Genomic DNA, 22,962 nt, shown 5'->3' on the forward strand with positions numbered 1-22,962 from the left:
AGAGTCGTTTTATGGGTATAAATGTTGTCATCGCATATTTTCGCTCTCCGGCTAAAATCATAGAAGATATAGGAGATTTTATTGAAAAAGGGCCCTATTTTTGGGGTCCGAATCGAGTAAGGGCCGGGGTCAGAGATAATGTCACAAAATTTTTGGTGTCAGATTTTGTGTTAGACTACAGCATAGAGTCGTTTTATGGGTATAATTGTGGTCATCGCATATTTTCGCTCTCCGGCTAAAATCATAGAAGATATATGAGATTTTATTGAAAAAGGGCACTATTTTGGGGGTCCGAATCGAGTAAGGGCCGGGGTCAGAGATAATGTCCCAAAATTTTCGGTGTCAGATTTTGTGTTAGACTACAGCATAGATTCGTTTTATGGGTATATTTGTGGTCATCGCATATTTTCACTGTCCGACTAAAATTATAGAAGATATATGAGTTTTTATTGAAAAAGGGCCCTATTTTTGGGGTCCGAATCGAGTAAGGGCCGGGGTCAGAGATAATGTCCCAAAATTTTCGGTGTCAGATTTTGTGTTAGACTACAGCATAGAGTCATTTTATGGGTATAAATGTGGTCATCGCATATTTTCGCTCTGCGGCTAAAATTATAGAAGATATATGAGTTTTTATTGAGAAGGGGCCCTATTTTTGGGGTCCGAATCGAGTCCGGGGTCAGAGATAATGTCCCAAAATTTTCGGTGTCAGATTTTGTGTTAGACTACAGCATAGAGTCGTTTTATGGGTATAAATGTGGTCATCGCATATTTTCACTCTGCGGCTAAAATTATAGAAGATATATGAGTTTTTATTGAAAAAGGGCTCTATTTATTGGGGTACGAATCGAGTAAGGGCCGGGGTCAGAGATAATGTCCCAAAATTTTCGGTGTCAGATTTTGTGTTAGACTACAGCATAGATTCGTTTTATGGGTATATTTGTGGTCATCGCATATTTTCACTGTCCGACTAAAATTATAGAAGATATATGAGATTTTCTTGAAAATAGGCCCTATTTTTGGGGTCCGAATCTAGTAAGGGCCGGGGTCAGAGAAAATGTCCCAAAATTTTCGGTGGCATATTTTGTGTTAGACTACAGCATTGATTCGTTTTATGGGTATATATGTGGTAATCGCATATTTTCGCTGTGCGACTAAAATTATAGAAGATATATGAGATTTTCTTGAAAAAAGGCCCTATTTTTGGGGTCCGAATCTAGTAAGGGGGTCAGAGAAAATGTTCCAAAATTTTCCGTGTCAGATTTTGTGTTAGTCTGCAGCATAGATTTATTTTATGGGTATATATGTGGTCATCGCATATTTTCGCACTCCGACTAAAATTATAGAAGATATGAGATTTTCTTGAAAAAAAGGCCCTCTTTTTGGGGTCCGAATCTAGTAAGGGCCGAGGTCAGAGAAAATGTCCCAAAATTTTCCGTGTAAGATTTTGTGTTAGTCTGCAGCATAGATTCGTTTTATGGGTATATATTTGGTCATCGCATATTTTCGCTGTCCGACTAAAATTATTGAAGATATAAGAGATTTTCTTGAAAAAAGGCCCTAATTTTGGGGTCCGAATCTAGTAAGGGCCGGGGTCAGAGAAAATGTCCCAAAATTTTCGGTGTCAAATTTTGCTGTTTCGATTGTCATAAGACTGCGCAGCGTAAAAATTAACAATACGCTATTCTATTAATCTCAGAAAAAAGATCGGTGATTAAAAGAACGAATATTAAAAAGAAAAAAATTCTTATAATAAGTTAGAATTCCTATCATTCATTAATCCTTTTACCCCCAGGCTATTTGGAAATTTCCAACCCTTAACCCTCAGGGGGTTATTTTTTTCCCAGCACATTTTGCAGTATATTTTTTTCAAATTGCTCTAACAGCCTTAATTTTGGTCATAGAGAGGTCAGGTTGGTCTCATTCTCTTGGAAAATGCCTGAATTTTCTCAAAAAAATTATCAAAAATATGAAAAAAAAAAATTTTATCGTATTTTTTTGCAAGGACGTACCGGTACGTCCATGGGGGTAAAGAGATGGCTTTTGTGAAACGTACCAGTACGTCCTTTGGGGGTAATAAAAGGGTTAAGAGTGCAAAGAAAGGAATATCAACGTACTACGTAGTACTCTGTATCTACGTCACACGATTGTGACGCAATAGCTTACGTCAAACACGAGTGTGACGTCATAGAGTTGGCGGAAACGATGTCCGCCATCATGTTTAAAGAGTGTTAACGTTAGTTTCACAGTAGGGGGAAAGAACTTCCAACCTATCTGTGTAAAGTCTACACACGATTTTAAAACACTAACACTCGGTAAAAACAATACCCAATCAGCGAAGGCTAAAAGTAAATTGTACAGAACCAAAATAACTGTAATATACAGATTACAGCGAGTAAGAATTCCAACGATGTAACTGCTGGGGTCGGCAGAGAAGATATGAATATCCATGGGGTTGTTTCTAGATACCTCGCTAGGGGCGCACAGGTGGTACACCTGGCTATCCAATCGGCGATTGGCGCAAGTTTTTTTAATTTTCTGCCGTGACGTCATGGACGTAAGCTATATACATAACTACCAAGTATAACATTGGTACATCATCAAATAAGGTAAACACACAGCCTATTCATTGTACATTTGAACTTCCAAGAATAACATTGGTACATCATCAAATAAGGTAAACACACAGCCCATTCATTGTACATTTGAATTTCCAAGTATAAAATTAGTGTTGTTTGCTTTTACCGAGATACTTGAATATATAACCTCCTTAACCCTTTTACCCCCAGGCTCTTTGGAAATTTCCAACCCTTAACCCCCAAGGGGTTAGTTTTCCCCCAGCAAATTTTGCAGTATATATTTTTTAAATTGCTTTAACAGGCTTAATTTTTGTCATAGAGAGGTCAGATTGGTCTCATTCTCTTGGAAAATGCCTGAATTTTCTCAAAAAATTATCAAAAATATGAAAAAAAAAAATGTTATAGCATTTTTTTGCAAGGACGTACCGTTACGTCCATGGGGGTAAAGGGATGAGTTTTGTGAAACGTACCAGAACGTCCTTTGGGGGTAAAAGGGTTAATACAACAGGTGTTACAAAACAAAAAAGTAAACTAACCTGTGTCTGACCATCGTTTCCCAGAGGTCCTCCCGCTCGGGGGAAGGAGAACGAGACCGTAATCCGAGGGGAGGAGTTGTGCGCGTTGGGGTGGTCGGGCACGACACCTCGAGGGAGGGAGGACCCAGTTCGTAAGTAGGGGATGTAACGGTGGACTCCCGACGAGAGGAAACCTGAGAAGGTACTTCTGTACCAAAAGACAATGAAAAAACTACGTTAACAATCTTAATGATTATGAAAACATTAGAAATCTTAACGGCTATGAAAACTACATTTTAAAAGACAATGAAAGAACTACGGTAAAGATCTTAATGATTGTGAAAACAATAAAAATCTTTACGGCTATGAAAATTACATTAAAAATTCTTAACGGTAATGAAAACTACATTACAAATCTTAACGGATATGATATTATAAACAAGGTCTAACTGTGATATATAACTGAGATCTTACATTGAAATACTTTACTGTTCATACAAAGATTGACACTATCTCATATACTCAGGTCTAATTAAGTAAACTACTGTATATGTAAAATGTTTTAAAAATGTATAATTCAAACTTCAAATATTCATTAAACAAAATCATCAACAGCATCTATTAATTCGTAACTGGGTAAGTCCAATTCATTTCATACTTTTCTGTTCTACAGTTACTATCATAAATCTCAATTGAATCTTGAAATCTAAGAGTAACAAAAATCTTGTTCTAATCAAAGACATGGAATTGAAATACCACAGACAACCACATCGACAGAACACAAGACTGAATAGCTGCTAACAAACAATGACACATCAGTCACCCACATGAAAGTAAAACTTCACAAGTGACTTATAATGATTGACAAAAGAATATAATTATGTACAAGGTACTATAGTCCATAACATTTCTACAATAAGCCCAATAATACTTTACTGATATGTAAAATGCAAGGGCCTCTAAAATACTCTATTATTCCTGTAATTTATACTTACAATGTAATTGAAACAGAATAATGAATCATGTACATATACTGGACATCAAAACACGAGCGAAAGCTAAGTACACTCTGATCCCTAACCCTTTTACCCCCAGGCTATTTGGAAATTTCCAACCCTTAACCCCCAAGGGGTTATTTTTTCCCCAGCACATTTTGCAGTATATTTTTTTTAAATTGCTCTAACAGCCTTAATTTTTGTCATAGAAAGGTCAGGTTGGTCTCATTCTCATGGAAAATGCCTAAATTTTCACAAAAAATTATCGAAAATATGAAAAAATAAATTTTTATAGCATTTTTTTGTAAGGACGTACCGGTACGTCCATGGGGGTAAAGGGATGGCTTTTGTGAAACGTACCAGTGCGTCCTTTGGGGGTAAAAGAGCTAATACAGTATATTACGGTTCATTTCGTGATTCTTCCAAGTCCTACCCTGAACATAATTCATAAATAAAATCAAGGACAATATTTGGATTTTTCATCTTTCCTTATGATACAAGAGTACAGTGTGATAACCAAATCCAAATACAAATGAAGGAACTTCAGATGTTCAACTAAAATTTGTCTTTTTAGTATTCGTTCTTTTAATCACCGATCTTTTTTCTAAGATTAATAGAATAGTGTATTGTTAATTTTTACGCTGCGCAGTCTTATGACAATCGATACAGCAAAATCTGACACCGTAAATTATTTGACATTTTTTTCTGACCCCGGCCCTTACCAGACTCGGACCCCAAAAATAGGGCCTTTTTCAAGAAAATCTCATATATCTTCTATAATTTTAGTCATAAAGCGAAAATATGCGATGACCACATATATACTCATAAAACGACTCTATGCTGCAGTCTAACACAAAATCTGGAGTTAAGATGCCCACCATCTAAAATGGCTTCTGACAAACTTGCATGTTAGAATTGCTTCAAGTATTCACATGCAGCATTATTGCTTTGTCAATAGGCATATTAGATCACAAAACCTTTTGGAACAAGTATTAAGCTTCTTACTTAAATGGTAGTAATTGTATAAGAAGCAATGATGTCAGTAAAGATCTTATTTAAATGGTAGCAATTGTAGAAAAAGCAATAATATCAGTAGAAAGTAGTTTGTATACCAGAATGCAGTAATATATCTAAAACAATGTTTTTATGATACTAAAATCTTACAAACAAACCCATTAATTATACATATGCCTAAACTTCATTGTCCAGATTTCTAGATTTTACCCCAAAATACGAAAAAAAAAAAAAAAAAAAGAGCTCCCTTAGGGAAGGAAACCATCGGCCAATCATTAAAGGTTTAAAGGCCGCTCATAAATGGCAGAAGCAAGGGACAATGAAATTTCCCTATCAAGCAGGAAAATGCCCTAGAGACTGACCATATATACATAGATCAGTGCCCAAACCCCTTCTCCACCCAAGCTAGGACCAAGGAGGGCAAGGCAATGGCTGCTGATGACTCAGCAGATAGACCTATAGGCTCCCCCAAACCCCCATCCTTAGCTCACAGGGATGGTGAGGTTGCAGCAACTAAAGGAACTAACGAGTTTGAGCAGGACTCGAACCCCAGACTGGCATTCACCAGTCAGGGAAGTTACCACATCGGCCACCACATTCTCATACATTATTTCACGAAGGCTGAGAAGAAGCTACTGGCTTGGTGGAAATAGAAGGAAAGGCTTTCAATAAGTGATAAATGAGTTTGGCTTAAATAATCCAAGAATTTAAGAAGGCAGCTGAGTTTCTGAATATCTCAGATGGTAGCAAAGACTATTAGATGTTGGGGACTCTACACCTTGGAAAACCAGTAAAACTTTCCTTGAGGTGACCATGATATACGCTGTAGTTCTTGGAAATACTGTACGTCATGGAATTTATATTTGGCGATGGTTTTGTTGGATATGCATAATAAAATACTAAGTCTGTAATCAGGATATGTCAAAAGAGACTCCTGGAAAAAAGTGTCTGAATTCTAAAATTACGATACAAGGCACTTAACCCTTTTACCCCCAGGCTCTTTGGAAATTTCCAACCCTTAACCTCCATGGGGTTATTTTTTTCCCAGCACATTTTGCAGTATATTTTTTTTGAATTGCTCTAACAGCCTTAATTTTTGTCATAGAAAGGTCACGTTGGTCTCATTCTCTTGGAAAATGCCTAAATTTTCTCTAAAAATTATCAAAAATATGAAAAAAAAAATTTTTATAGCATTTTTTTGCAAGGACGTACCAGTACATCCATGGGGGTAAAGGGATGGCTTTTGTGAAACGTACCAGTACGTCCTTTGGGGGTAAAAGGGGCTAATACAGTATATTACGGTTCATTTCGTGATTCTTCCAAGTCCTACCCTGAACATAATTCATAAATAAAATCATGGACAACATTTGAATTTTTCATCTTTCCTTATAATATAAGAGTATAGTGTGATAACCAAATCCAAATACAAATGAAGGAACTCCAGACTGTTACCATCAAGAGTTAAGATGCCCACCATCTAAAATGGCTTCTGACAAACTTGCATGTTAGACAGACTGTTACCACAAGAGTTAAGATGCCCACCATCTAAAATGGCTTCTGACAAACTTGCATGTTAGAATTGCTTCAAGTATTCACATGCAGCATTATTGCTTTGTCAATAGGCATATGAGATCACAAAATCTTTTGGAATAAGTATTAAGCTTCTTACTTAACCCTTTTACCACCAGGCAATTTGGAACTTTCCAGCCCTTAACCCCCAGGGGTTTATTTTTTTTCAAGCACATTTTGCAGTATATTTTTTTAAAATTGCTCTAACAGCCTTAATTTTCATCATAGAGAGGTCAGGTTGGTCTCATTCTCTTGGAAAATGCCTGAAGTTTCTCAAAAAATTATCAAAATTATGAAAAAAAAATGTAAATAACAGTTTTTGCAAGGACGTACCGGTACGTCCATGGGGGTAAAGGTATGAGTTTTGTGAAACGTACCAGTACGACCTTTGGGGGTAAAAGGGTTAAATGGTAGTAATTGTATAAGAAGCAATAATGTCAGTAAAGATCTTTTTTAAATGGTAGCAATTGTAGAAAAAGCAATAATGTCAGTAAAGAGAAGTCTGTATATCAAAATGCAGTAACGTATCTAAAACAATGTTTTCATGATATAAAAAATCTTGAAGAAATCCATTAATCATACCTATGCCTAAACTTCATTGTCCAGATTTTGATATTACTCCAAAGAAGAAAAATAAAGAGCTCCCTCAGGGAAGGAAACCCTCACCCAATCATTCTCATACATTATTTTACGAAGGCCGAGAAGAAGCTACTGGCTTGGTGGAAATAGAAGGAAAGGCTTTCAATATGTGATAAATGAGTTTGGCTTAAATAATCCAAGAATTTAACCCTTTTACTCACAAAGGACGTACTGGTACCTTTCACAAAACCCATCCCTTTACCCCCAGGGACGTACCGGTACGTCCTTGCAAAAAAATGCTATAAAAATTTATTTTTTCATATTTTCGATAATTTTTTGAGAAAATTCAGGCATTTTCCAAGAGAATGAGACCAACCTGACCTCTCTATGACAAAAATCAAGGCTGTTAGAGCAATTTAAAACAAATATACTGCAAAATGTGCTGGGAAAAAAATAACCCCCTGGGGGTTCAGGGTTGGAAATTTCCAAATAGCCTGGGGGTAAAAGGGTTAAGAAGGCAGCCGAGTTTCTGAATATCTCAGATGGTAGCAAAGACTCTTAGATGTTGGGGACTCTACACCTTGGAAAATCAGTAAAACTTTCCTTGAAGTGACCATGATATTCGCTGTAGTTCTTGGAAATACTGTACGTCATGGAATTTATATTTGGCAATGGTTTTGTTGGATATGCATAATAAAATACTAAACATGGCCTGTGGCACCCTAGCAGTACCAGCTGAACTCGGTTGAGTCCCTGGTTAGGCTGAAGGAACGTAGAGAGTAGAGGTCCCCTTTTTGTTTTGTTTCATTGTTGGTGTCGGCTACCCCCCAAAATTGGGGGAAGTGCCTTGGTATGTGTGTGTGTGTATGTAATCAGAATATGTCGAAAGACTCCTGGAAAAAGTGTCTGAAATCTAAAATTACGATACAAGGCACTTAACCCTTTTACCCCCAGGCTCTTTGGAAATTTCCAACCCTTAACCCCCAGGGGGTTATTATTTTCCCAGCACATTTTGCAGTATATTTTTTTTAAATTGCTCTAACAGCCATAATTTTTGTCATAGAGAGGTCAGGTTGGTCTCATTCTCTTGGAAAATGCCTGAATTTTTTTAAAAAAATCATCAAAAATATGAAAAAAAAATTTTTATAGCATTTTTTTGCAAGGACGTACCGGTAGGTCCATGGGGGTAAAGGGATGGGTTTTGTAAAACGTACCAGTACGTCCTTTGGGGGTAAAGGGGTTAAAATCCAGAGGATTCAAACTAAAGGTTTCTACTCTTCGCTCCTCTCTATGCATTCTGACACTTGTCCAAAAGTCTTCATAATGAATTATCTGGCTATCCTCTGACATCCTTGAGGCCTGAATGCTTCACTTCTTTATGAAGATAAGTTGGGAGGAAAATAAATATCATACGAAGACAAGGTTTCTCGTGCCTTTAGAGGCAAGGAGATGACAGGAGCTGTAATATTTTCTTAAAGACATTCATACTTGTATTACAGTCAGGGAAATTCAACTGTGTTGATGACTGGATGGCAAAAGACAAACTCCAAATTTCCCATCAGCAGTGAAAGCTCTTAGAAATTGTAGTTTGGAAGCTCGACACAAATAAATCAAAATTTTAATAGAGATTTTATTTCTATACACACCTAATGTTTATATTGATTCTCCATTGAAGCTGGTTAAACGCTGTCTACCCTAAAACTAAACTCTCAGTTTTCTTTCCTTGTAATAACGTCGTCTCTCTGGGAACTTACTGAGATCATGTGGCAGAGTGCGGCAATACTATCACGTGGGTAAGCCATATCTCCTTTGTCTTTCAGTTCTCTCAGTGACATGGCCCTATATAGATAGGCGTTTTGTCTGAGGTCAAGATTGTGAATTTACTTTTTGGGAAGTTCTATAGAAACTTGTTATTACCTCCATCACCGAAGTTGGGAGGAGGTTATATTTTCGCCCGTTTGTCTGTTTATCAGTTTAACAACTTTCTGGCCACAATTTTATTCAGAGAATAATGAAACTTTCAGGGATTAATTGTTACGTTGAGATGTGGACGCGATTCAATTTTGAAAGTGCCTAGGTCAAAGATCAAGGTTAAGGTCGAGCAAAAGGTCGACCAAATTAACCCTAACCTCAACCCCAAGTTTGCACATAGTTGTCACACAGACTTTAAATATGCCTACAGTCTAAAATGATTTTGGGAAAGGCAAGCTGGTTTCGAGAAATAAGCTGCCGTAGCGGAGGTCTGCACTCTCAGAGTGCTTTAATAGTTATTATAGATTAACCCTATTACCCCCAGGCTATTAGGAAATTTCCAACCCTTAATCCCCAGGGGCTTATTTTTTTCCCAGCACATTTTGCAGTATATTTTTTTTAAATTGCTCTAACAGCCTTAATTTTTGTCATAGAGAGGTCAGGTTGGTCTCATTCTCTTGGAAAATGCCTGAATTTTCTCAAAAAATTATCAAAAATATGAAAAAAAAAAATTTTATAGCATTTTTTTGCAAGGACATACCGGTACGTCCATGGGGGTAAAGGGATGGCTTTTGTGAAACGTACCAGTACGTCCTTTGGGGGTAAAAGGGTTAATAGGGAGGTCATCTTCTGGCTTGGCTATATCTCTCCCTGGATAGAGGTCAACATTTAACCAGCTTTGAGAGTGAAGCAATAAGACTATTCGGTGAGGTTACCTACGGATTAACTGATTTAGTGTGTAGTTTAATCCTGCTTTTGTCTGGGAGGGAGTTATTTATTATTATTATTATTACTGTCCAAGCTACATCCCTAGTTGGAAAAGCAAAGTGCTATAAGCCCAGGGGCTCCAACAGGGAAAAATAGCCCAATGAGGAAAGGAAATAAGGAAATAAATAAATGAAGAGAATAAATTAACAATAAATCAATCGAAAAAAAGTAACAACGTCAAAACAGATATGTCATATATTGTATAAACTATTAACGTCAAAAACAAATATGTCATATATAAACTATAAAAAGGTTTAAAGTCTACTCATGAATAGCAGAGGCAAGGAATAGGGACATTGCCCTAGCAAGCAGGGCAATGCCCTAGAGACTAACCATATACAGTATATACATATTATCAGCAACCAAACCCCCTCTCCACACAAGCTAGGACCAGGGAGGACCAGGCAAAGGCTGCTGATGACTCAGCAGGTAGACCTATAGGCTCCTCCAAAACCCCCCTCCTTAGCTCATATGGAGAGTGAGATTGCAGCAACCAAAGAAACTAACGAGTTTGAGCGGGACTCGATCCACAGTCTGGCGTTCACCAGTCAGGGACGTTACCACATCGGCCACCACAACCCTAATAAACCTTAACCATAGGTTTTTGTTAGATGAGGCTTCTTGCGAAAGTGGCCTTGCATCCAGAGTTTGTAAATAAATCATAATTACTCTTTCCTGCAGTAGATAAACTCATCGATAGAGCCACAAATCCCCAAAACAAAGAGGTGAGTAATAATCATGGTTAACCCTTTTACCCCCAGGCTATTTGGAAATTTCCATCCCTTAACCACCAGGGGGTTATTTTTTTCCCAGCACATTTTGCAGTATATTTTTTTTAGATTGCTCTAACAGCCTTAATTTTTGTCATAGAGAGGTCAGGTTGGTCTCATTCTCTTGGAAAATGCCTGTATTTTCTCAAAAAAAATATAAAAAATATGAAAGAAAAATTTTTTATAGCACTTCTTTGCAAGGACGTACCGGTACGTCCATGGGGGTAAAGGGATGGCTTTTGTGAAACGTACCAGTACGTCCTTTGAGGGTAAAAAGGTTAAAAGGGGCAGACAAAGTACAAGTAAAGCAGATCATGAGACTGAATTAAGAAGGAAAAACCTAAAATCAAGCAAAGCGGTAAAGCTGGGGATTATTCTTTCCCAAGAGACAATGACAAAGCAGAACGGGGTAATATAGGGGACTATCTGCCTCTACTCAAAAACTAATTAATTGCTACTCTAGTTATTACCGGTAAGTAGAAAATCTTGAAGTCTTGTATAAGATAAGCACTACAGTACATTGCAAACAGTTGAATTCTTTCAAAACAGGTTAAAAATTAATTCAGAATAAATAACGAAAATAGAGGCTACGCAGTAAGTGCAAGTCATGGAAGCCTTGTACAAAAAAAACACTACAGTACATTGCAAACAGTTGAATTCTTTCAAAATAGGTTAAAAATTAATTTAGAAATAATAAAAATAGAGGCTGTGCACTAAATGCAAGTCATGGTGTAGCCAGTGAATTTAGCTTTCTAGAAGCATTGTAAACATTTTGGAAGCTGTGCAGTAAAAATAAAAACTTCAGAGGTTAGTTATAACTAAAATGAAAAGCCAAAAATATGTAGACTGACATAAATACACAAAAGTCTAGCACCAAGAACCAAGTCTGAGTGTAATCATCAGGGGTCTCGACGGTAAAAAGAACATCCATAAAAAGATAATGACAGGAGAAACCTTGGCAAGAGGATCGAGAAGGATAACACAGCATGACGGAGTTCTTCCTGGGAGTCTGGACGACGAAGTTTAGCCATATGAAGGAATAATGGGATTGTGGTGAAACAGCCATAAGCGTATATAATTGGGGATATTAAAATATGAAAAAACTTCATGCATACGTCATTAGCTTCATTTATAGGCTTTCTTCACATCTCTGGATGCTTGTTAATTGTGCGGGAAAAGGTTAGTTCACAGGACATCTTCACAGCTTGGCAAGACACAATTTGTTCAGTGTTCGGTAAAGAACACACATGCTTGATATAAACAGAAGAGAAAAACAGCCTCTTTTGGGCAAATTTCTTCAATTTGAAATAACTACCTGAATGTTTCAAGTAAAATCAAGATGTTATTAGCATAGCAAATAACAAATTACATGACCTCTGATACATGTCCATACTTCTTAAGCATCTAGCTAACTCTTTAGAATAGAATGATGCAACACATTTTTACTTTTACGTAGCCTACATGTGCAACTTCATGAATCCCAAGACACTCATTGAAGTCGAAGGAAAGAAAACCTGTTGCGTCCACAATTTTTCCACCACTTTGGACTGCTTTCCAATTGCCTTTCATCCATCATTACTTACTCTTTAGCTATTTTAAACGAATTCCTCTTTTCTTCAGTCATTCAGCATTGTTTATTAAAAGAATTTAGAAACTTGGTGAATTGTTTTGGCATGCCTATACAGGTACTGTTTAAAATCCTGCCTTTATTCTATCAATGGGATGATATTTTTTTCTACAGTTGCATAGTTAATTATGCAATTTTGCTTTTGATAGGAATATTGTTGAGCTCAGCGCTATCCCTTGCATATCACTAGAACTTCAAAAGTTCAAACTTGCAGCGAATGTTTTTATGTTGAACAGGCTAACATAAGTTTTTATACTGTAACTGTATATATATATATATATATATATATATATATATATATATATATATATATATATATATATATATATATATATATATATATATATATATATATGAAATATCTGTTTAAATGTTAGTTTTTTATATCTTTTTTTACTTTTTCATTATTTCTTATATCATTTATCTATTTCCATGTTTCCTTTCCTCACTGGGCTATTTTTCCCTATTGGAGCCCTTTGGGCTTATAGCATCTTGCTTTCCCAAATAGGGTTATACATCACATACATATACCAAAGGCACTTCCCCCAATTTTGGGGGGTAGCCGACAACAACAAGAAACAAAACAAAAAAGGGGACCTCTACTCTCTACGTTCCTCCAGCCTAACCAGGAACTCAGCCGAGTTCAGCTGGTACTGCTAGGGTGCCACAGCCCAACCTCCCACATTTCCACCACAGATGAAGCTTCATACTGCTGAGTCCCCTACTGCTGCTACCTCCGCGGTCATCTAAGGCACCGGAGGAAGCAGCAGGGCCTACCGAAACTGCGTCACAATCGCTCGCCATTCATTCCTATTTCTAGCACGCTCTCTTGCCTCTCTCACATCTATCCTCCTATCACCCAGAGCTTTCCTCACACCATCCATCCACCCAAACCTTGGCCTTCCTCTTGTACTTCTCCCATCAACTCTTGCATTCATCACCTTCTTTAGCAGACAGCCATTTTCCATTCTCTCAACATGGCCAAACCACCTCAACACATTCATATCCACTCTAGCCGCTAACTCATTTCTTACACCCGTTCTCACCCTCACCACTTCGTTCCTAACCCTATCTACTCGAGGTACACCAGCCATACTCCTCAGACACTTCATCTCAAACACATTCAATTTCTGTCTCTCCATCACTTTCATTCCCCACAACTCCGATCCATACATCACAGTTGGTACAATCACTTTCTCATATAGAACTCTCTTTACATTCATGCCCAACCCTCTATTTTTTACTACTCCCTTAACTGCCCCCAACACTTTGCAACCTTCATTCACTCTCTGACGTACATCTGCTTCCACTCCACCATTTGCTGCAACAACAGACCCCAAGTACTTAAACTGATCCACCTCCTCAAGTAACTCTCCATTCAACATGACATTCAACCTTGCACCACCTTCCCTTCTCGTACATCTCATAACCTTACTCTTACCCACATTAACTCTCAACTTCCTTCTCTCACACACCCTTCCAAATTCTGTCACTAGTCGGTCAAGCTTCTCTTCTGTGTCTGCTACCAGTACAGTATCATCCGCAAACAACAACTGATTTACCTCCCATTCATGATCATTCTCGCCTACCAGTTTTAATCCTCGTCCAAGCACTCGAGCATTCACCTCTCTCACCACTCCATCAACATACAAGTTAAACAACCACGGCGACATCACACATCCCTGTCTCAGCCCCACTCTCACCGGAAACCAATCGCTCACTTCATTTCCTATTCTAACACATGCTTTACTACCTTTGTAGAAACTTTTCACTGCTTGCAACAACCTTCCACCAACTCCATATAACCTCATCACATTCCACATTGCTTCCCTATCAACTCTATCATATGCTTTCTCCAGATCCATAAACGCAACATACACCTCCTTACCTTTTGCTAAATATTTCTCGCATATCTGCCTAACTGTAAAAATCTGATTCATACAACCCCTACCTCTTCTAAAACCACCCTGTACTTCCAAGATTGCATTCTCTGTTTTATCCTTAATCCTATTAATCAGTACTCTACCATACACTTTTCCAACTACACTCAACAAACTAATACCTCTTGAGTTACAACACTCATGCACATCTCCCTTACCCTTATATAGTGGTACAATACATGCACAGACCCAATCTACTGGTACCATTGACAACATAAAACACACATTAAACAATCTCACCAACCATTCAAGTACAGTCACACCCCCTTCCTTCAACATCTCAGCTTTCACACCATCCATACCAGATGCTTTTCCTACTCTCGTTTCATCTAGTGCTCTCCTCACTTCCTCTATTGTAATCTCTCTCTCATTCTCATCTCCCATCACTGGCACCTCAACACCTGGAACAGCAATTATATCTGCCTCCCTATCATCTTCAACATTCAGCAAACTTTCAAAATATTCCGCCCACCTTTTCCTTGCCTCCTCTCCTTTTAACAACCTTCCATTTCCATCTTTCACTGTCTCTTCAATTCTTGCGCCGGCCTTCCTTACTCTCTTCACTTCTTTCCAAAACTTCTTCTTATTCTCTTCATATGACTGACCCAGTCCCTGACCCCACCTCAGGTCAGCTGCCCTCTTTGCCTCACGTACCTTGCGCTTTACTTCCACCTTTTGCTCTCTATATTTTTCATACTTCTCTATACTATTACTCTGCAGCCATTCTTCAAAAGCCCTCTTTTTCTCTTCCACTTTTACCTTCACTCCTTCATTCCACCATTCACTGCCCTTCCTCATGCTGCCTCCAACAACCTTCTTGCCACATACATCACTTGCAATCCCAACAAAATTTTCTTTTGCTAACTTCCACTCCTCCTCTAAATTACCAGTTTCTCTTACTCTCACCTCGTCATATGCCATTTTCAACCTTTCCTGATATTTACTTTTTACCCCCGGTTTTATTAGCTCTTCAACCCTCACTAGCTCCCTTTTACATCCACCTACTCTATTCCCCCACTCTTTTGCTACAACTAATTTTCCTTCCACCAAAAAATGATCAGACATGCCATTAGGGTTATAGCTTAGCTAATAATAATAACAATAATAATAATAATAATAATAATAATAATAATAATAATATTGTGAAAAAACAGGGAAATCATAACATTGATTTTGTATGCCATAAAGAGGAAAAGTTTTGTACAGGTGCCAGAATGAGTATACCCTACAGCTGAACACAGCTTTCAGATAGATGGGGATAGGTACGAGACATGTGGTTATTACACTAATTGCAGAGTTGTATTATTACTGTTTTTTTTTTTTTTTTTGTGAAGTTGCTAGGACACTTCTTAATGTACTACTATGGTTTGGAATTACTTGGTAATAATTGTATTATGCTTGCAAGATAGTTTTGACAATAATTAATGTAAGAACTACATACAGTACATTACTACAAAAATATATAAACTAAATTGCCAAATTGAGGAGTATGACTGGTGTATCTCGAGTAGATAGGGTCAGGAACGAGGTGGTGAGGGTGAGAACGGGTGTGAGAAATGAGTTAGCGGCTAGAGTGGATATGAATGTGTTGAGGTGGTTTGGTCATGTTGAGAGAATGGAGAATGGCTGTCTGCTAAAGAAGGTGATGAATGCAAGAGTTGATGGGAGAAGTACAAGAGGAAGGCCAAGGTTTGGGTGGATGGATGGTGTGAAGAAAGCTCTGGGTGATAGGAGGATAGATGTAAGAGAGGCAAGAGAGCGTGCTAGAAATAGGAATGAATGGCGAGCGATTGTGACGCAGTTCCGGTAGGCCCTGCTGCTTCCTCCGGTGCCTTAGATGACCGCGGAGGTAGCAGCAGTAGGGGACTCAGCAGTATGAAGCTTCATCTGTGGTGGAAATGTGGGAGGTTGGGCTGTGGCACCCTAGCAGTACCAGCTGAACTCGGGTGAGTCCCTGGTTAGGCTGGAGGAACATAGAGAGTAGAGGTCCCCTTTTTTGTTTTGTTCTTGTTGATGTCGGCTACCCCCCAAAATTGGGGGAAGTGCCTTTGGTATATGGATGGAAATTGCCAAACACCAATACCAGAAAATTTTACTTTTGAAAATTAACAAGTCCCATCTCCTTAAAATAAAAAAAAAAAAAAAAAATAAAATGGAATTCCAGATACTTAATTCAGAGTATTTAAAAAAAATCATAAAAATATAAAGAATTGTCCACTTGCAGTGTATGAAGAAGACAAAAACAATATTAAAATATAAAGAATTGTCCACTTGCAGTGTATGAAGACAAAAACAATATAAAAATATAAAGAATTGTCCACTTGGAGTGAATGAAGAAGACAAAAACATTATTAAAATATAAAGAATTGTCCACTTGGAGTGTATGAAGAAGACAAAAACACTATTAAGACAAATCATATAACCCACAACAAGTACTCTACTGTTACTTTCAATACAGAACACCACATGTGCACTAACTAAAGGGTAAAACTGGCTGGTTAATGACAACATACTTCTCCCGGAAAATAGACACATACCACAAATGATGAATGCGTTAGTCTTGCTTTCAGTGCTAAGAAGTGTCAGCTACAAGCCATTCCCATACTTAAGATATAATCCAATTTGCTGTTTTTAGTTTATAATCACATATGACATTAACTAGAAATTGCAAGATGATTAGCTTAAAAATTGCAATAGCATTACGTTAAATTTAAATATAACAACAAAAATTCCACCCTTTGATTAAATACGATATATGACTTGGAAAGGGGGGTAAAAAAATTATAAGTGTAGCCTACAATATGATAAAATGACGGCCTTGCAATACTAAAGGGTTAAATACCAATATGATAAATGCGTTAGTCTTGCTTTCAGTGCTAAGAAGTGTCAGCTACAAGCCATTCCCATACTTAAGATATAATCCAATTTGCTGTTTTTAATTCATAATCACATATGACATTAACTAGAAATAAAGGGATTTTGACGAAGGAAAAATCTATTTCTGGGTAGAGACCTGTGTTGTCACTTTTCTGATATAAATATATTCCAAATATACCAGAGAAAGTTAAAGCATTGGAATGCAGAGGTTACTACCCTCGCGCGAGCACCCTTAAGGGCGTCGTGTATAAAGAAAGGACTTTAACTTTCTCTGGTATATTTGGAATATATTTATATAAGAAAAGTGACAAGAAGGACCATTTCACCGGCGAACACAGGTCGACCCAGAAATTGCAAGATGATGAGCTTAAAAATTGCAATAGCAATGCATTAAATTCAAATATAACAAAAAAAATATTCTGCCCTTTTATTAAATACGATATATGACTTGGAAAGGGGTGTAAAAAATTATAAGCGTAGCCTACAATATGATAAAATGACGACGTTGCAATACTAAAGGGTAAAATAACAATATAAGTCAAAGTAATTTTGGAGTATATGAAGTTGTAGTGTCTCGGATCCTGTTCCTGTTTGTGGATAAAGTATTAAAACGTTCAAACTATCAAAAAGTGTTTACGTTACAATTGTATATTACCAAACGTTTAAGACATGCCTCTTTCATTGTCAACTTTGGGGACAGAGGAAGGAAAATATGTACAGTAAATTAATGTGGGACTAAGAAAATTGAAAACTTTCAGTAACTAGGATGATAGAAAAAGTGCTATGAATAAAAGTTAGTTAACTAGACAAAAGGTGAATAGACAACACAATTAAAAAGCCCTAAGAGTACTGATATTTTAAAGATGAATTTGTTTTTGTGATAACATATTTATTGTACAATAATTTAACATTTATTTACTATCAATACTGTATTTTTATTTCACCATTTGATAAAAAACAATCAAAGTTAGGAGACCTTCGGTAAAGCCCAATAAATAAGATCCTTTACTTTCATCTCAACCACTGAACTCACCAAGATAAATCTGAATATGTTGGATTATTCCTTCCAGGGGATACCTAACATACTGTATCTCTATATCAGCCAAGATACTGCAATTATGAAAATAGAATCCTTTTTAATCAGACAAATGTTAATAACATTTATGAAAAATATTATTCCTTTACGATAAAGCAGCTTGCCGATTAACAACGTTAATGCACAAGCCAGTAAACCCAACGGAAGCATTCCTAAACCCTTCAAACAGCAAAGCATTACAGCTGTTCTTGATGCCTGGAAATATCTTCGAAAGACGGGCACCGGTCACTAGATACCAGTGGATATTTACAGGATGATTGTAACACACTGTTAAAGAGAAGGTAGCCAGTGTTATGATACTGGGCCTTGCAGAAACCCCACACAAAGCAAATGCAAGAATTATGCTAACTAAAGCAAAAGCGAGCTTACAAAACAATACTTAGGTACCTAGGGTAATAAATAAAGATGACCTTCGTCCTTGTGGAGAGAGAAAAAAAAATTGTTAACGAGCAGAACATGATCCTATGAACTTGAAAACAGAGTGCAAGTCTTTTGAAATTTCTATGAGACTTCGTCCCTGTGAAAGCAAGTAAGCAACGATTTCAAGATATGAAACCTTAGGTTCTCGGGAAATAAAGAGAAACTTGATACTTCATTAGTCAGTCCTGACAATAACAATAAATATTGTACAGTATAGGTTGTTCGATTTAATGAATCTTCTGCATTGCTGTCAAAAAAGTTCAATAAACAATTTATTTATATTTTCATGGTAGTTCAACTGCTATTTCCTTAGTCCATCTTGACAATAAAATAAATACTCTAGTTGGTTTTAATGAATCTTCTGTATTGCTGTCAAAAAATTTCAATAAACAATTTATTTATATTTTCATGGTAGTTCAGCTGCTATTTCATTAGTCCATCTTGACAATAAAATAAATACTCTAGTTGGTTTCAATGAATCTTCTGTATTGCTGTCAAAAAATTTCAATAAACAATTTATTTATATTTTCATGGTAGTTCAGCTGCTATTTCATTAGTCCATCTTGACAATAAAATAAATACTCTAGTTAGTTTTAATGATTCTTCTGTATTGCTGTCAAAAAAGTTCAATAAACAATTTATTTATATTTTCATGGTAGTTCAACTGCTATTTCATTAGTCCATCTTGATAATAAAATACTCTAGTTGGTTTTAATGAATCTTCTGTATTGCTGTCAAAAAAGTTCAATGGACTTGGAATTCACTTATCCTATTATCTATGGTAGTAGTTTGAGAAGCCGCTTTAAAGCTACAACTGTAAGGAAAAACCTGGTGTTTTCAAAACTGATGTAAAACTATAAACCAACATAAAACAATCTCATATCTCTTCTGTTGCAGCTTACCGCAGCCCAACCAGGCTAAGCTAGCTTCCTATAAAACAATGGCCCAAAAATTGTAAGTTTTTAAAAACCTTATAACAATAAGAAATTTAGAAAATGAATTACAGTACACAGAAATTCTAACACTAATACCCAGAATGGAAAATGAAGCTAAAGCTAAAAAATTATTGTTAATCCTAATGCCTACAACTATAATCTAATTATAAAAAAATCTTTTCGACTTTTCAGTAGTGATTTTATTACTATCATATAAAGAAAGGATTCCATTTATGCTAACTTTCAAAGACGATACCAAAACAAACACATTTTAAAAATTTATTGGTATTTTTTCCTGGCCATACAAACCTGAACGCTTTAAAATAGGGAATGTCTTAGTGGAGCTGCAACGCACTTTTAAATCGTTAACGAGGTAATTAACGAAAGGAGGTGAGCACAGGTGAATAGCCTTGCTCTCTTTCCTATCAGAGACACTTCACTTTTGACCATCAACTCAAGACTGAGAGAGGTCGTTGAGAAGAGAAGTTTCAATTTTAAAGGACTCGAGGTTTGTAGAGATGGGAAAAATACAAATTACTTTTAGAAGTTGTTATCTGTTCCTGTGCGTACACAAACCTTCGGTCCTTTAAAACAGGGCAACTCATTTATTGGCGGGAGGATATCCCACTCTTCGCACCTGGAATACTGTATGCCAATCTCTCATGACCCCTACTGTAATGGTTTAATGGTCACTCATGAATGGCCGAGGCAAGGGACAGTGACAATGCCCTAGCAGGAAAATGCCTTAGATACTAACCATAAATATAAACAGTATATATATATGACAGCACCCAAGCCCCTCTCCACTCACACTAGAACCAGAGAGGGCCAGGCAGTGACTGATGACGACTCAGCAGGTAGACCTATTGGTTCCCCAAAACCCCTTATTCTTACCTCACAATGATGGTTAGGTTGTAGACGCTACAAAAAACTACATAACTTGTGCAGGGCTGAAACCCAAGTCTAGCAGATTGCTAGGTACGGACATTTTCAAAACTAAGATGACTCCCACATCCTCCTATCAGCATACAATAGGGATAAGTATGCTAACAGGATTTGGCCAGTACTTGGTAATGTACTGGGTACTGGCACAACGAAGAAATCTTTCTCCCCTGATGGGAAGATATAGTCTGAAATTAAATACCTAATGTATGATAACCAATGGGTTTGGCATGTTTTCAACACCCTCCCTCTTGTTAAGGGAAGATGAGGGAGATCTACTTCTTACAGATCTAGTCTCATAAGAGTGGTGCTCAAAAGTGTAGCTTACCAGCATCAATGTCAAATCCAGCGTGTAACAGTACAACCGCTTCATTCCCAAGTGAGAGGAAAGAAGGAAGAAGAGAAAGAGCTACAAGATGCTTTCTGTTCTGTGCAGTGTCAAAGGACTTGTGGGGACACTATGAAGTTTGTTTCGCATTTCAAAACTCTTGCCTTTATCTCCTGGCCAACTGCTAGTTTTTTGGAAGGACCAAGTAGAACCTACACCTCTGACTTCGTGAGCTCTTATCTGAGCAAGTACCTCTACCCACTCAAGAGTCGAGGTCTATGCTCTATTGATTGCCTCAGAAAGCCAGGCAGATACCATGTTCTTCGACACTTCTATCTTGGTTTTCTGAGTTAGGCCTACGATGTCGAGTCTCCTTCAGATAGCACTGCAGTGACGCTACATGTAGAGAGGGGATGGAGAAGGTCTCAAACCTGTGGTCGAATGTCAATGGGTTCTGTATTTTGGCCACAAATTCTGGCACAAAACTAAAGAAAACCTCCTTCCAACTCTCAACGTGGGTTATGACATAAAAGAGTCCAAGCCACTTGCCTATTCTCTATGCTGATGCTAAGGTTAGAAAAAAAAAAAGTCTTCTGACTCAGATCCCTTTTTGATGACCTTCTCAAAGGCTTATAAGGGGTACATGTAAGGGCCTTGAAAACACGAGTCAAGCTACACTTCTGGGGCATGAGGTCCCAGGTTGGGCATAATTGCATGAAGCTTCTCACCAGAAAGACAACTCCCATGGGAAGGACAGTTCTATTCCCTTCAGTTGTGGTGGCCTATTGAAAACATCCCTGCCTGGTGATTGCCGGACTGGGATTTAAGCCCCACTTTAGTGTCTGCAATCCCACCATCCTTACAAGCTAAGGATAGGAACTTTGAGGGAACCTATAGGTCTACCGGCTGAGTCATCAGCAGCCATTAACTGGCTCTCCCTGTTCCTAGCTTGGGTGGAAAGGGGTTGTGGGCGCTAATCATATGAATAGTACGTATATAAGGTCAGTCTCTAAGGGAATTGTCCTGCTTGCTAGGGCATTGTCACTGTCCTTTGCCTCTGTCATTCATGAGTGGCCTTCAAAAAAAAAAAAAAAAAAAGAAAAAAAAAAAAAAAAGTCAGAAGACTTTGCTCATGGCTGTGCAATGGCCTGTTACACCTGTGACTGAGAGACACTACTATCAATAAAGATGAGATGAAATTACATTACCTGGGTTAGAGAGGCTTCAACTGGAGAAGTACCCCTTCTATGATGCTAATTGCATAAAATTGCCAACTTTTCCTGGTGGACAGATGAAGTGCAAGAAACTTCACATATTAGTGGTACCTCTGAAGGTGCATATAACAGTGTTCCATTGGGGCAGCTCTCTTAGAACCTCGAGTAAAAGTGCTAACAGATCAAGATATCACTCTGCTTTTGGCAGTCTGGGAGTCACCAGGGTCACCCTGAAACTTGGTGACATCAACACTCAGTTGATCAGCCAATGAATCAGGCTGAATGGGGGAAAGGTGTAGACACATCCAGCTGATCACACAGGTGTTAGAATGCATCCTTTAACACTGCCCATGGGTATGGAATGGGGGTCAAAACACAAGGAGTTTTCTGTTTATCCGGGTGGCGAACGGGTCGATTCCAAGAGAACCTTTTTGCTCTGTAAGGATCTAGGGATCAATTCACTCCTAAAACCTGCCCCTAGCAACTGCCCATGTTTGCTAATACTGTACATTTCTCTTGCTTGTGATCTATTTGGCTGACTGAACAATGACGTTTTATGCCACCCAGATGTCCACGTAATTTGTCTACATACAAAGAGGGAATGACACCGTGCCTTCTTTCTTGCGCTGCTTGCATTCCACTAAATGGGAGGCCACAATCTACACTCGGCACATGAGGATGATTGCAAACAATTATGCCCCCTATAAAAAGTGCAGAGCGTGGATCTACTGCCAGTTTAGCCATAAACCAAATTACAGAGTCCACCCTTTCCCTATCATTTACAAAGATCCTGCTTCACTTCCAGGTTTAATGGAAAGCCAACAAT

General features: G+C 37.7%; 1 protein-coding gene across 1 annotated transcript in view; it reads right to left on the reverse strand.

Moving 5' to 3' along the window:
- Positions 1-2,329: 2,329 nt before the first annotated feature.
- The window catches only part of LOC137623530 (probable phosphorylase b kinase regulatory subunit alpha), a 77,017-nt gene continuing 56,384 nt past the window's right edge, over positions 2,330-22,962 (reverse strand). The window contains exons 16-18 of the mRNA XM_068354364.1: positions 18,685-18,714; positions 3,113-3,299; positions 2,330-2,339 (exon numbers count right to left, since the gene is read on the reverse strand). Of these exons, the coding sequence (XP_068210465.1) occupies positions 2,330-2,339; positions 3,113-3,299; positions 18,685-18,714 (227 nt within the window). The remainder of the gene's footprint in view (positions 2,340-3,112; positions 3,300-18,684; positions 18,715-22,962) is intronic.

The sequence above is a fragment of the Palaemon carinicauda genome, chromosome 30 (assembly GCF_036898095.1).
Source record: "Palaemon carinicauda isolate YSFRI2023 chromosome 30, ASM3689809v2, whole genome shotgun sequence".
In the NCBI taxonomy this organism is placed as follows: domain Eukaryota; kingdom Metazoa; phylum Arthropoda; class Malacostraca; order Decapoda; family Palaemonidae; genus Palaemon; species Palaemon carinicauda.